Source organism: Xiphophorus maculatus, chromosome 8 (genome assembly GCF_002775205.1).
Source record: "Xiphophorus maculatus strain JP 163 A chromosome 8, X_maculatus-5.0-male, whole genome shotgun sequence".
Taxonomy (NCBI): Eukaryota; Metazoa; Chordata; class Actinopteri; order Cyprinodontiformes; family Poeciliidae; genus Xiphophorus; species Xiphophorus maculatus.
The window spans coordinates 1,427,181-1,442,620 of NC_036450.1; the positions used below are offsets into that span (position 1 = coordinate 1,427,181).

The 15,440-nt window shown below is 42.1% G+C and overlaps 2 protein-coding genes across 2 annotated transcripts; one reads left to right on the forward strand and one right to left on the reverse strand.

Moving 5' to 3' along the window:
* Positions 1–18: 18 nt before the first annotated feature.
* On the reverse strand, positions 19–4,923 carry ptpa (protein phosphatase 2 phosphatase activator; the record flags this gene model as incomplete). The annotated part of the gene is made up of 8 exons (XM_023338672.1): positions 4,818–4,923; positions 3,697–3,800; positions 3,524–3,610; positions 2,956–3,081; positions 2,767–2,884; positions 2,437–2,536; positions 1,684–1,808; positions 19–191 (listed from the first exon to the last, which is right to left on the reverse strand). Coding segments are annotated over exons 1-8 (858 nt in total), but the record flags the coding sequence as incomplete, so codon positions are not given.
* A 701-nt stretch (positions 4,924–5,624) lies between these two features.
* On the forward strand, positions 5,625–15,440 carry LOC102223665 (carnitine O-acetyltransferase-like). Its single transcript, XM_005809758.2, has 14 exons — positions 5,625–5,829; positions 7,212–7,508; positions 8,313–8,431; positions 8,753–8,806; positions 8,972–9,137; positions 9,620–9,794; positions 10,043–10,221; positions 10,679–10,779; positions 11,102–11,221; positions 11,296–11,418; positions 12,294–12,429; positions 12,538–12,600; positions 13,129–13,266; positions 13,923–15,440. Exons 1-14 carry the CDS (start codon positions 5,803–5,805, stop codon positions 14,136–14,138), a joined length of 1,914 nt encoding a protein of 637 aa, XP_005809815.1. The 5' UTR covers positions 5,625–5,802; the 3' UTR covers positions 14,139–15,440.

The window sequence follows — 15,440 nt, forward strand, 5'->3', positions numbered from 1 at the left end:
ATTTATAATCCTGGTTCTATATGAATAAATATGAGTTGTGGGTGTCGGATTGGACCGGTTCTGATGGACCGGACGGCGTGATTTTCTCACCTCGTTAATGAACCGGATGCAGTCCAGGAATATGTAGTCCTGGTGCTGCTCGTTCACCACTCTCTCATCGATGAAATGCCGCGGCTCCAGAGTCGGATGATCTGAGGACAGACCAGCGTTAGTCACCACCGGGGGGCGCCGCGGGGCCGCCACCGGGGGGCCGCCACCGGGGGGCGCCGCGGGGCCACCACCGGGGGGCGCCGCGGAGCTACAAGGTACAGTCAGATTTAAAAACTCCCTGTGGGATCAAGCCAGTTCAGTAACGACGTTCTGATTTATGAAATGATTTTATCTTCGTGGCAAAAGCAAATGAGGTGGATTAGCAGAGCTCTTCAGTCAGAGGCCTCGCCAGCGTGGTCGTAACACTGACTGCTGCAGGAGATCAACATCCACATCGACTGTGAAGATACTGGGATGTTAAAAGTTACGCTAACATTTTGTTTCTTTCTACTATAAATAAAATGTTTCTGGATTTAAATAACTAATAAAATGCAAGTTTAGATAATTACATTTAGAGAAGATTTATTTAAAACCATTTTGATCAGAGAAATCATTAAAATATTAACCAGCTCAGTCAGCTGTTTAGAGGTTAAAGGTCACTGAACCAACATGGCTGATTTAGAAGGACTCAAGAACAAAATATCACATAAACAAACAAATCCCTGCATTTTATGCTAAAAAATTATTTTGACATTTTTGCTATTTTTCTGTAAAAATTGTCAAAACTATAGATTTTAAGTGATGCTAACTCCCACCTGCAGGGGGCAGCAGCTGTACTCTGCTGCCTCAGCCTGAATTTATGTTGAGTTTTAATCCGAGGAACAAAAACCAAATGAAGAAAGTAATTTCTTTAAGGGATGAAAATCTGTGTCTTTCTGTTATATGTAGATTTTACACAGAAAAATATCACAAGTTCTTGCAAATATTTATAGAATAGCACGAGGCCTGTCGCAAAGAATCAATAAATTAAAATCAGATCAATAATTTACATATGTATGATTTATTATTTTTCTCTTTCTACCAAAAAATGGATAATAAAACTCTTCAGTTTCCTGCTTTGGTTTCAACAAAACCTTTTTTCTGAAGAATTATTCTGTTGGCAGATTCTTAATAATTAATTTTATATGTTGTTTATTATGTTTATTATTCATATATAAAATGTTCTTCAGTTCCAGTGTTAAATGTCTGTTAGAATTTAAAGTTTATTGATATTTCAGAATGTGTTTTTATGTATTATCTGCAGCAGAATGACTGAAGAAGATGCTGCAATGGTCTAGTCAAAGTCCAGACCTCAACCTGACTGAAACACTGGATCAGACTGAAGCTCCCCTGCTGGGCCAGGGGGTGTACTCAGAGGGTGTACTTAGTTTCTGTGCGGTGAATATAAATCAGTGGATCGTATGGGTCTGCTGCCCCCTACTGGACACAAACATTTACTACATCAGTTTTTATCTCCAAATTCCAAAATAATCCAAAAAATAAAAATAATGTTTCTTCTCAGTTTGAAGAACTGACCTTTCTTCTTCTATGGTAAAGACACAATAACCTGACCAATCAGGCTGCTCTGCTGATGTCACTTCCTGTCTGCCTCACCTACGAACTGGGAGCTGCCCCAGATGAAGGGCAGGAACTGGAAGTCGTCCAGTCCCCAGACGCCCTGGCTGCCGGCCGGCTCCATCCTGTAGGTCTGCTGCAGCTTCCGCATCACCTGCAGGTACCTGCAGAGACGCAACAACACAGTCCCTCTAAAGTATTTACACCCCTACAGGTCGCTTTTCTTCTGATTATTGACTCTGTAGATACTAATATTGATGATAAATTCAGAAAACAATTGTAAAAGAGAAAAAAAATCTCTCCAAATCAACTTGGCTTAATGTGAAAAGTATTTACACCCTACAGGCCGCTTTTCGTTTTTTTGCTTTTTGTCACTTTAAATGCTAAAATCAGTGATAAACGATTCCTACATCATCATCCTGTGTTTTAATAACTTTGTATTCTAATAAAATATTAAAAGTAATTAAATCTACACCCGAAGCTCCTGGCTTCCATGTTTAGCTCCTAACAGGAAGTGGTGGTTGTTTTGAAGCAATCTGATTGGCTGACAGGTTTTAGCTTAGCACTGCACTGCCCCCTATAGGCCGGTATGTTTAAACAACGCTGTGTGGATGAAAACTTTTCTGAAAGAGATCCAGAGTTTATGATATTACTTTTTAAAGGGGCGTGGATTTGTTTTAATAAACACCTGGTTATGTTTGGAAAAGTCTAAGTGTGATAAACAGCAAAGCAGCGTCTGACCCTCCTGACCCGTCTGACCCGTCCTGTGGTACCGCAGCCTGGGCGTCTCACCTGTTGAACACCTTGAAGACGATGGCCAGCTGGTCTGAGATCCTCAGAGCGCCGACCTTACAGAGGCAGCAGAGAAACGCAGCGAAGGCCGCTTCATGACCTGAAGAGACAAACAGAACTGGGTCAGAACCGTCCTGATGTTTGGACTAACTGACCTCAACCTGGAAACACTTTGACCTTTAACCCGGAAGTGCTGGCAGACGGAAAATGAGGCTTTTTATCATTTATAGATAAATAATGAACCAAAACTGCAGCTGAAGTTCAATGAAAGAACCTCTGGCTGTTTGAGAGGGAAGCATGGAGAGCGGAGGTTCTGATCCGGACCGGTACCTGTCCCGTAGTCGATCCGGGTCGAATTCCCGACAGCTTCCTTCAGGTAGACGGCGATCTCCGGAGCAGCGGCGGCTTTCTCTGCAGGCAGCACGGCGGCCACCAAGGCCTCGGCTTCCTGAAACGCAGACAGAACGTGATCCGAGCCCGGCACCGACACGGACCGGACAGAGGCAGTTCTGACCCAACCTGTTCCAGCTTGGAGAACCAGGTTCTGTACGCCTTGTTGCCGAAGCGGGACGGCTGGTCGACCGGAGGAGTTTCGTTTATCCACCGGTCCAGAGTTCCCAGAAGGCCGAGCAGCTTCTCCACCGTCTGTAAAACCAACAGAACCGGTTCAGTTCTGACCCGTAACCCGGTCCTGGTGAAACCTTGAACAGGAAAAATAAGACAACGGCTTCCTGTCCTCAGAGACAGAACCGATAGGAGAACCAACTGGTTCTGGAGAGTCCAGATGGACCCGGAGACGTTAGATCTCTTTCACAGAAATAAAACCAGAGGCAGACACATGCTAACATGCTAATGTGCTAATAGCATTAGCTGACTAGCTTACTGCATGAAGCTAAGCGCACAAAATTTTAGCGCTAAACTAAAAATTAGCTCCACTTGTCACATCGCTACCGTTAGCTCGTTTCTGCACAAAATACTTCTGGAAGTTTAGCGTGGCTAACTTTTCAGTTGCTAATGTATAAAACTATTAAATGTTTAAAAATCTTTAAAAACTTCCATAAAAACGTCTTATAAAACGTAAAGTCACCTCAGAGACTTCGTATTCACACGTCAGCTTCTTTCCTTTCACTCCTTCGTTCAGGGTCAGGATGAAGCCCATGTAGTCAGCGTAGGCCTGGATGGGTCACCGCACAGAACCAGAACCTTTCACAGCAGCAGCTCTACTTTCTGTCTGGGAGTTTCAACAGGAAGGAATCTTACCTGAGAGCGTTTCCACTTCCCCATGTCCGGCACCATGCTGATTTCCTTCTTGGGGATGATGTAGGCGGTGCCGGCGTCAGGCGCCTCATCTTCAGGGGAAGGTGCTGGAAGGAACCAGGTAGACATTATTATCATCTGATCCAGATCAATAAGTTTTTACTATCATCTGATCCAGTTCAGTTAGTTTTTATCATATGGTTCAGATCATTAAATCAATTTTCAAACTGTCATTTGGTTTTTAAGTTGCTTTTGGACTCATGGCTTCTTCCTCTCAGACATTTCAGCCCATGTTGGTTTCAGCCTGGATCTTCAGAATGTCTTCAGCTTTTCTTCTATGGTTCAATCACACATTTCAAACCAGAACCGGTTCTTAATCTGGGATACAGAACCCGTCCAGAACCTGGAACCTCCAGGAAACTGGACCCAACATGAACCGAACATCATCTGGGCTTTCCCAAAATGTTTAAAATGCATTTTTATCTCAATGTATGTAAACTTCTGACTTTAAATATAAAATGCTCTCATTATTCTGACGTTCAGTTTATATAAATACATCAATAATGTTTATGAGCTTGATGTTAGAAAGTTAAATATTCTCTATTATTTTGCATTTCCATCCAAAGAAAGCCTGATCAATAAATTTAACAATAAATAAATGAATAATAACCAAATAAGGCAGGATATCATCTTTAATTTCCATGATAAGTCATTTTTATGCATGTTGTGTTTTAATTAAAGCTGAATCATTTTCCTTCCAGCCGAACTAAACTGTATTTTTCTCTTTCAGCTGTTCGACCTGCAGCTCGGTTCACTGCAACAACTAGAAGCTTCAAATTATCTAATTATTAAAATTATACGGGATTTAGCGGATAAAAAGGAGATTCTGCAGTGAAATAATTATCGCTATTTGATAACTAATGTGAAAGAGTTCTTAATAGTAAAATCTGAAATATTCTCTGACCCAGTTCAGGTTAAGGCAAGCAGCCAGACTAATGTCCAGATAAACCAGTTTGAATTTCCAGCGGTAAAATGTAGAAAAGCAGCGGAACTGCTGGGAGGAGAACCATTGTTCCCAGTTTAACAGCAGAACTGGTGACAGACAGCAGAAACATCATATTTACCTGACTGCTGCCCTGTTTCCGCCATGGCGAGCCGCACTCTTCTTCTACGATCTGGTCACAAGGTTTAAAGCGTAGGTTTAAACCAGACGCAGTTCAACACTGCCCTCAAGTGGCGCATATCCTCTACTACATCTAGAAAAGCAGACAAACAAAAATTATATAGTTAAAACTGCGAAACCATTTTAATTCTCTGATATTTACCATAGAAAAAATTACTGAAAGTCTCCCAGAGTAGATTACAAAAGACTAAATAAGATTGTAATGCTCTTGCAGTTAACAAACAGTTTAGAGAAGCAAGCAAACGAAACAAAACAATGTATAAGTATGGCATTTTTTTCACTTTATAAAATTACTGTAATTAAATGAGGCTTAAACAGAAGCCTTCAATAATGATAAACAAACAAATAAATAAACAATTTCAGAATAATTCAGAAAAAATAAATTAGTTAATAAAGAAATCCGTTTAAAATGAGATCAAGTGAAACAGATTAGAGCAACATTTCTTGTAATAAAACTGACATTTGCAGAGTTACATCTTTAAATTGTAATAAATAACACTTGAAGACTCCATGTGAATTTGAAGAAAAATAAGTTTTTTATGTACTAAAATGACGGTAATTAACACATCGTCCACCAATAAACAACAAAAAATTATCGTTTTTCTTTGATCTTTCAAATAAATAAAGTCAGGAGGCAATAAAATATTTTTCTAATAAAATAAACTGAAACACAGCGTTATTTATATCTATAATTAATTTAATTATTTAAATGTATTTTATTTCTGTTCCATCTGAAGTGAGACAAACGCAGTGAAGTGTGTAGAAGCTGCTCTGCCTCGTCTCAGCAGTTTTTCCTCAGCAGGTTCCTTCAGGTGTTTCTCGGTTGATTTGAGTTTCTTCTGAGGTTTTTCAGAAATAAAACCCCGAGCTGAGCGGCTGATCCTCCCCGGATTCAGGTCACGGTTTGTGGGCGTATCTGAGCCAGAATGTTGGCTTTTTGCAGCAGAACTGTGGTGAGTGGAACAACTCCAGCTAATGTAGCAGAAAAACTCCTGTATCTGTGGAAATATCTAAAACTGACCACCATAAACTGCGGCTGTGACTTTTATTAAGGACTTCTCACTTATCTTAGCAGCTTTATTGACTCTGACATTTTATCTTCCGGGTTTTTATGACTGAAACAGAGCGCTGAAGTTTCCTAGCTGTTAGCTTAGCTCTCATTAAAGTGAACGGAGCTAATTAGCTCGGGTGGCTAACAGGCTAACTGGGTGAAAGGTCAGTTTAACTGGGAATAAAACCAGCTGGAACGACTCCAGAACTTTGTTTTATCTAACTGTCAATAAGGTCCAAACGCTTTTATTATTAAACAACATTTACCGTTATAATTTATTAGATTTGTCTAATTTTAGAGCATTTTTGGGCTATTTGTGATGTTTTTAAAATTCCAATTAAGCTGCTTAAAAATGCTGAAAGCTTCAATTTATGTGTAGTTTTATTTTTTAAATCAAATTCTTGTTCTCTGCAGAACAGTAACTTTCAGGTTAACGTTCCCTAACGCAGCAGCAGCTGTCAATCTGTGACCTTTACAGAAACAAAGGTCACAATGGAAACACTGGGAAGTACTGGCATCCAGGGAACCTTTAGGGAACTTTATGAACATGAGCGTCATGTTCCCTAATATAAAGCTTAAATGTTTTCTGAATTACCTGAGGTTGTTTATTCAGCTGAACCTATTTTAGGAATGTTCCCTGATGTTCCCTAAAGGTTCCCTGAACTTTTGATGCAACTTTCACTGTGACAATTTAAATAATTAACTTTCAGATAAATATTCTCGTTAGGTTTTCTAAATGTTGGAAAGCTTCTTTGACCCACAGGGAACTTTGGGGAACTTCATATAAAGTTTAAACAGTGTTTAAAATCCAAGGAACATTCTCTGAAGGTCGAATGTTTTCTGAAGGTTGAAAGTTAATTTCTACTTTCATGTGGTATTTTTACGTTATAAATAATTGTTTTAAGTGATTTTAAATTGAGATTTTGTGTGGATAAAAGGCATTAAATGTATTTGTTTTCTCAGATCTCATGGCTGCATGTGGATTAAATGTTTCTGTGCATGTTGTTAAAGCTAACGTTCTTCTACTGACAATCAGGGAACCTTTTGGGAACGGTTACCCAGGGAATAAGATTCAGGAAACATTCATTCACCTCAGCTGATAAATGAATGTTTATTTCAACATCTGATCAGTTCAACAGGAGTAGAACTGTTAGCATGTTTGATAGTAGCACCATTAGCATGTTTGATAGTAGCACCGTTAGCATGTTTGATAGTAGCACCGTTAGCATGTTTGATAGTAGCACCGTTAGCATGTTTAACGGTCACAGGTCTTCCTGTCTCCAGTGGAAGGTTGCCATGGTGAGACCCCGTCCCTTCGTGAGGCCGCGTCACCTGGTGAAGCCCGTCTCTGCCACCCGGGTGGCCGGCAGGTACCTGAGCCACCAGAGGGGGCTGCCGAGCCTGCCGGTGCCCCCGCTGCAGCAGACCTGCGAGCGCTACATTACGGCCCTGGAGCCCATCGTGGAGGCGGAGGAGCTGAGCCGGACCCGGCGGCTGGTCCAGCAGTTCCAGGAGGCCGGCGGCGTCGGGGAGCGGCTGCAGAAAGGCCTGGAGAGGCGGGGGAGGGACGCAGAGAACTGGGTACGCCCAAAGCTCAGCCAGAGGGCCGTTAAACCGCTGCATCAATAGATTCTCCTTATGGAGCCGAACTCAAACTGTAACTGGTAGAATGAAGGTAACGGCTTCCACATATTTAATTTGGTGGATTTTATTTGATATTTCTGAGTAGAAATAAAAAGTTTTACATTTAAAACACAGAAATGAGTTCAAGTCCCAACAGTTTTAAAAGGATTCCTAATCCAATAAATCTTTGAGATTATCTGACTTAAAGATAATGCAAAACTCATGTTTTGTATGTTTTTATTTTTCTAGTTGAGTCTCTATTACTTCTAGAAACAAAGTGCTTAAAAAAATCATCTCTTGGCAAAAAGTTCATGTTATTTGGTGCCTGTAAACAAGCCATTTCAAAAACGTCCCAACTGTTGAGTCACACTTTGCCGTTACCTAGCAACCACAGTGGAGTTCTGCCCATTACCTAGCAACCTCAAAACCTTTGGTCAGCTTTATGTGCTGTACAATGGCTGCTGTAAAAAACAAGCGTTTTGATGTGATCTGATCCAGAAACCACTTGCTGCATTCTTGTTGGTTGTGCAGGAGGCTCTACTAATGCTTTTCAAAGATGTATAGGTGTAGAAAAAGCAGCGATTTTCACATGTAAGTGTAAATGCTGAGTTGGGGGCGTGGCCAGCAGCAGATTATCTGGATTTAAGCTCATGAACTTCCTTCCTTAATCTTCACGTCTTTTCATCCTGGAAAGACCTTGAAAGTCCTTGAATCCCGTTGCTTCCTGCACATTTTTCTACCTTCCTGTGGTTCTGCTCACAGCTCTCCCAGTGGTGGGTCCAGGTGGCCTACCTGGAGTACCGGCTGCCGGTGGTGGTCCACTCCAGTCCAGGCCTGGTTCTGCCCAGGATGGACTTCAGGGACAAACAAGGACAGATCAGGTGAACAAACAGACAGTTTCTACTGGTCCTGGTGGTGTTGGACCACCAGGACCTTTTAGAGGAATGTACCTGAAATGATTTACTTCTCAGAGAATCAACCGATTGTTTGTTGTTCCGTTCGTTGATTTGTTTGTTGTTCTGTTTGTGTCTCAGTCTGTCTTGCCCGTTATCTTCTCTACTTTTCTTCTCAGAGTTTCAAACGTTCCTCTTGTCCTGATGAGTCTGGATGGAAGTAAAGACTCAAACTGATCTGTAGTTTTTATTTCCAGGCTTTAACTCCATGAATGACCCAGTTTTCTCTCTCTCTCTCTCTCTCTGCAGGTTTGCTTCCAAACTGATCGCTGGAGTTTTAGACTTCAAGACGATGATCGATAAGTGAGTCCTGCAGCCCTGAAAACATTCAGTCTAATTGGTGAAAGTAGAAGTTTAAACGGTGAAGTTGCTCCTGTTTTTGTCTGATTTCTGGTTAAAACATCATTTTCTCTGTAGAAGTCCGATTCATTTGAAGGTGTTTAATCTGTGAACTGGTTTGTTTTCCAGTGAGACTCTCCCAGTGGAGTTCCTGGGCGGGAAGCCTCTGTGTATGAACCAGTACTACGAGGTTCTGTCGTCCTGCCGGATCCCCGGCGTCAGCAGAGACTCTGTGGTGAACCACGCCCGGAGCTCCCAGCCCCCCAAACACATCACCGTGGTCCACAACTTCCAGGTGAGGATCGCTGCTGGGAACACTGGGATACTGGGAAACCTGCTGGGGTAGATGGAGGAGATGCAGCTTGAATCATAAATTATTCTAGTTTTAGATAGAAATCTTTAACTGGTCCAACTCTGCCATCTGCTGGCTGTAATTGGTACTTTGTGAACATTGAGGCGAAAACTAGTTAAACCTGAGTCTGGAAGGTTGCTATGACAACAGCAGCAGGTCTTTAGTCCTGGAAGTGATCTTCATCTGACAGAAGGCCGACTTTCTTTATGTGGCTCTGAAGGTTCAGGTCAGAGGTCAGCCTGATCTCTGGTTTCTATCTGTAGTAAGTGAAGCTGTGTGTTGATTCTAGATCTATAACTCTAGATCGTTCCTCTTTAATAGCTTTAGTTTCTGTTCAGCTGGAGAAAGTTTTTCTGTTCAGAATGTGAATCCAGACCTGCTGCTCCTTGGTTTCCAATCATTCTAAGTCTCTTCGTTCCTCCCAGTTCTTCCAGCTGGACGTTTACCACAGCGATGGGACGGCGCTGACTCCAGACCAGCTCTGTGTTCAGCTGGAGAAGATCTGCAGAGCTTCACCGGATCCCGGCGCTGAACCTGTCGGTATCCTGACCACCCAACATCGAGACGTCTGGGGGAAATCCTACCTCAACCTGATCAGAGGTCAGAGACACAAACTCACCTGCAGCTGTGCCTTTATGAACCACCAGAGGGCAGCGATGCTGCAGAGTTACAGCTTTAGATTCAGATGTTTAGAAATCAGCCAATTAACCTGGAAGATGTTAGTTTGTTTTAATAAAACATGTTCTGTGTCAGTGTTTAGAACCATCAGAACCAGCATGTTGGACTGGTTTCTGCTGGTAAACTGGGTTAAACTGATGATTCTGATGCGTCTCTCCTGTCTGGTTCAGACCCGACCAACAAAGCGTCGGTGTCGTCCATCCAGAGGAGCATCTTCACGTTGTGTCTGGATGGATCCACGTCTGGAGCAGCTGGAGATCAGAGCCGCAGCGCTGCAGCCGTCCAGATGCTGCATGGCGGCGGCAGCCGGGGCTACAGCGCCAACCGCTGGTTCGACAAGACGCTGCAGGTGACCCCGCGACCCCAACGCTCCAGGTCACACGCCGGGCCGTCCAGAAAGTTCTGTGACTCTAAAAAATCAGCAGATCCCTGCTGGATTTAAGTGATGCACTGAAATTCACATTTATACGTTTTTCATCGTAATTATTGCAGATTTACCAAACAAAGCAGCTTCTCTGCAAAAATAACTAAAGTAGCACAAAAAGTCTGAGATTTTAACCACAAACAATCTGAACAACAATAAAATCCTGGAGGAAATGATGGTTTACTGATTCTGACCTGAAACATGATGGATTCTGCAGATCGTCTGTTGGTTTTTACTTTTTCAATATGTTAAAATTATTACAGCATGAAGTCAGAACCATATAATAACCAGCAGCCTGTAGCTGTAACTTTCTCTGGAGAGAAAACTTCTGTTTTGCTCCTGATCTGAACCTGATGCTCTCGGTTTCTGATGTTTCCTTCAGTTCATCGTGGGAGAAGACGGGACCTGCGGGGCGAACTACGAACACGCGCCGGCTGAAGGCCCGCCCATCGTGGCGCTGATCGACCATGTGGTCGAGTTCACGTCAGTAGAACCGCACCGATTTATCAATACCGATATCTGATATCTGATACGGAAAAACAGCTGAGGAGACTTGGAACCAAAGAACAGATCTGAGATTAATATCTGTATCAGTCCAGGTATAATGTACATAAATAAAGCATAGAGTTAGACTGAATAGATCTGCCTCACTGTCACTGTTACCTGATATTTATATGTGATCAGTTCATTAATGCTGACGGAACATACACCTGAATCAAAATGATGATCCAGATCATTTTCTATCATAATCTGTGGATAATCCAGTAATCTGCCGTTAATCTGCAGCTTTGTGTCTTTTGGACAGGAGGAAACCGGAGACGTCTTCGTCTCCTGCAGCGTCTCTTCCTGTCCCTCATAAACTTCCCTTCAACGTCTCTCCAGAGGTGAAGAGGGACATCGAGGCGGCCAAGGTCAGCATGGACAGGTGAGAGCAGCCCGGTCCGGTTCTGACCCGGTTCTGATCCAGTCCCAGTATTCTGAGCCTCTGTCCCTCCACAGCCTGGCCCAGGACCTGGACATGCGGGTCTCTGTGTTCGGACACTTTGGGAAAAACGTGCCGAAATCCCACAGGATGAGTCCGGATGCGTTCATCCAGGTCGGCCTGCAGCTCGCCTTCTACAGGTGAGAGGAACAAAACACCCAAACACCTGGACGTTAGAGATCCACTACAAACACCTGGACGTTAGAGATCCGTTACAAACACCTGGACGTTAGAGATCCGTTACAAACACCTGGACGTTAGAGATCCGTTACAAACACCTGGACGTTAGAGATCCGCTACAAACACCTGGACGTTAGAGATCCGTTACAAACACCTGGACGTTAGAGATCCGTTACAAAACACCTGGACGTTAGAGATCCACTACAAACACCTGGACGTTAGAGATCCACTACAAACACCTGGACGTTAGAGATCTGTTACAAAACACCTGGACGTTTACGCTGCTGCATGAAAACCAACCGACTCTGTCGGCGCAATGCCTTCTGGGAAATTCTGCACCTTTCTGAGAGTTTCAGGTTATTTTTCTGGTTATTGAAAGACTTTTTTTTAGTTTCACATGAAAACAAACTTTTCCTCCAAATCACTTTAAAATCTAATTTCAACAGGAAGTAAAAAGCTGATGGTTTATTAATCCAACGTGTGATTAGCAGATAATCTGGATTCAAACCGAACCTGAACGCCTCATAAGTTCTGGATCCTAAAGGATCATTTCCACAAATACTGTCCAGAACTTAGAGGTTCGTTAATTGAAATTTTGCCGCCCCAGAACTTCTTCACGTCTAACAAGATTGGTGTCAAAAATGTGCAGGAAAAATCGTTTTGCTGCTTTTGCTCTCGAGTTACTGAGGCTGAAAACGTCTTTACTAATTTATTTAAAATGACAGCAGCACAAACGATTTTCACTCGTCGTTCAGAACCTGGACCATTTTATATGTCCCAGAATGCACTGAGCTGCTGAACCTCTACAGGTTTGTTCTGCTTCCTGTGTTAACAGGAAGTACCGGCGCTGCTGCGCTACGTATGAGAGCGCCTCGCTGCGGATGTTCCGACTGGGTCGCACCGATACGATCCGATCGGCCTCCAACGCCTCGGCTTCCTTCGTTAAGGCCTTCGACGATCCCAGCAAGCAGGTCCGGACTCGGTTCTGCTCACCGCGTCATTCTGGTGTTTTGAATGTGAAGCTTTTTAATGGAAGTAATTCTTGTTTTAATTAGATTAAATCTTGTTTTTGTGCTCAGAACCTGGAGAAAGTGGATCTGATGGAGAAAGCTGTGAAAGCCCACAGATCGTACACCAACATGGTGAGTGTTCGCTGCAGCAGCGGAAGAAATGCATCACTTTATGGTACTGGCATAATGATAAAAGATATTTATTACTTATTTATTTCAGTGTCTGCATGCTGCAGCATTTCTAAATCTTCCCATCTGAAACCAGTTTCTTCTGGACGCCACTTAGTGACATTTATTTCACTAAACCATTCAATTCAAAAATACTTTATTGATCCCAAAGATAAAATCTATGCTGATGGATCTCCTGTAGCAGTCTGTGCTGCAGGAGACCTGAAGAAGCCTCTGACTGAAGACTCTGCTTTAAAGAGAATGGTCAGGGTTCTGAATAATGTTCTTGATTTCTCACATTATTAAAAATAATGTGAAAAGTTTAACAAAGTAAAATAAAGAAATTTAAAGTTTTTCTGTTTTCACATTATTAGTTTGATCCTTAAAAACAAAAAGTTTGACTTTCCTGATGAACCTGACCCATTATTACTGAACTCGGCCCGGTTCCTCTCAGCTCGGCCTCCATGTTTAAGTGTTTGTATTTTTGATCAGGCGGTCAGCGGGCAGGCCATCGACAGACACCTGCTGGGCCTGAAGCTGCAGGCGGCCGAGGAGAAGCTTCCCGTCCCCGAGATCTTCAGAGATCCAGCCTACGCTAAAGCTCTGCACTACCGACTGTCCACCAGCCAGGTACCGCCGGACCGGACCGGACCGCTCTGGGTCCAGAACCCGACCCGGATCTAAGCCCAACACTATAACAAATGATGCTGGATAATAAATTATCCCAGAATTTATTGTAGTAAATGATAATATTGTTGCTTTCAAGTAATATAATGTAAAGTTTTAAAGTTTAACTAACATTTAACACTGGAACTGGAAAACATTTTAAATATGCAAAATCAACAAACTGAATTATGAAACTAGGAGATGATTTAAACTGCTGCTCTACTGATGATGACCTGCCAGTTGGTGTTTGTTGACTTTATTATATTTTAACTGAAACACTGAATTCCACATCACATCTACATGTTGAGGTTGTCAAAGTCAAGCTAGCATAACTGAGCTACTTCCCTCTCCCTGTTTTTAATTGAAAGTTTTTCTGACCTCATCTTGTTGCCTCAGTGTTAACAATTAGCAGCAAAGCTCTGCGTCCATTTTACTTTTTATATCAGGCTTACATTTAAGCTTTAGCGCGTTATGTTGATAACTTAGCAGCTAACATCAATGCTAGTCATTGTTAGCGAGCAGCTAACGCAGGGAGCGGGATCTTAACGTGACGTCATGCTGTAACAGAACCTCTCCTGGTTCTGGACTCTGACCATCCCCGCCCTCTGGTTCCTCCTCAGGTCCCGTCCAAGACGGACTGCGTGATGTGCTTCGGGCCGGTGGTAACCGACGGTTACGGCGTCTGCTACAACCCAATGGACGACCACATCAACTTCGCCGTGTCGGCGTTCAACAGCTGCGGGGAGACGGACGCCGGCGGCCTGGCGGCGGCCGTGGAGGACGCTCTGCTGGACATGAAGGTTCTGCTGGACCGGACCCCCAGGTCCAAACTGTGACGGCTTCCTCAACCTGCAGGGGGCGCCGCTCTGATCAGCTCGTCCACCAACACTCTGCACTTTAAGATCCTCTGATTCAGATTATCACATGAAGCTCAACAGAAAAATCAGCTGGAAACGTTTAAATTCACCAGAAATGACAATGAGTTGATTTATTTCCTGAAATATTCAAAATGTTTTATAGGAATCGTTCAAGTGCTGCAAAAACAATCAGATGAAGTTAATAATCAGCTGTTGGTCCTTAAACATTTCACTGCACCTGTTTTTATATTTTCTGTTTCAAATAATTTAGTTTAAAAAGTCAGAATGTCTGTTTACCTGAAGCCAGTTTGGTCCAACATGTTCATAAACAGTTTGTAAAAAGTTAGTCAATAATTAACAGCAATAATTTGGGTTATTTACTTATTGGAGGAAATTTTCACCTTAATATTTATTAATTCCACAGTTTCAAACTAAACATTGATCAAAGTGTGAACTACATATTTAGTTTGTTGGTTAACCAACAAATTATTTAGCTTAGCCGCATTTTTAGGTTGTAAACTAAACATTTAGTTAAATATTTAGCTCCAAATATTTGGAAACTAAATATTGATTTGGCAAGGTAAATATTGGTTGGCTAATTACTTTATTAGAGATAAATGTTTAGTTATTTAGCTAAATAAATATGTAGCTTCTAAGCTACATATTTAATTTGCCTTGTAACTATTTACTTTGGAGCTAACATTTAAAAACAAATGAATAAAAGTGAAAATATGATTTTAAAAAGTTTTCCCAAACTTTTTTTTCCTCTTATAAAAGACTAAATAAATTTTTGTTAGTTTTTGTTTGGCTTCATATAAAGAGAAAAGTGTTGAGTTGACAGTTTTCTGATCCAGTTTTACAGTTTTAAGGAAGACTCGACATCATGACCTCTGACCTCTGGAGCTCTGCTGGGTTTCTTCAGAACCTGGGAGGAGGTTCTGCCACAGATTGGACCGGTTTCGGTCCAGTTGTTGTTTTGCTCTGATTCCTCGCTCAGTTTAAACCAGATTTAGTTTCAGCTGCTGATCATGAAGGTTTCTGTAGTTTTATAAAATGTTTACAGCGGCGGCCATGTTTTCTTCCTGCTGCCAGATTAATGCAGCTCATCTGAATGAAAACGTTCGTTTAACAATTTACTGATAATTTGTGGGTCAGTTTGTTTAATGCAACAATTATTTTAACTGAAGTAAATTAATTTAACATGAAGCTTGTTTGTGCTTAAATAATTGTACAAATGAACTTTTTACCCTAAAAATAAATACAGAATTTCTTTGTTACTTA

Coding starts and splice junctions, on each gene's coding strand:
- LOC102223665 (XM_005809758.2), top strand. CDS start 5,803: ATGTTGGCTTTTTGCAGCAGAACTGTG. Junction 5,830..7,211: donor CTTTTTGCAGCAGAACTGTG/GTGAGTGGAACA, acceptor TCCTGTCTCCAG/TGGAAGGTTGCCATGGTGAG. Junction 11,222..11,295: donor GCCAAGGTCAGCATGGACAG/GTGAGAGCAGCC, acceptor GTCCCTCCACAG/CCTGGCCCAGGACCTGGACA.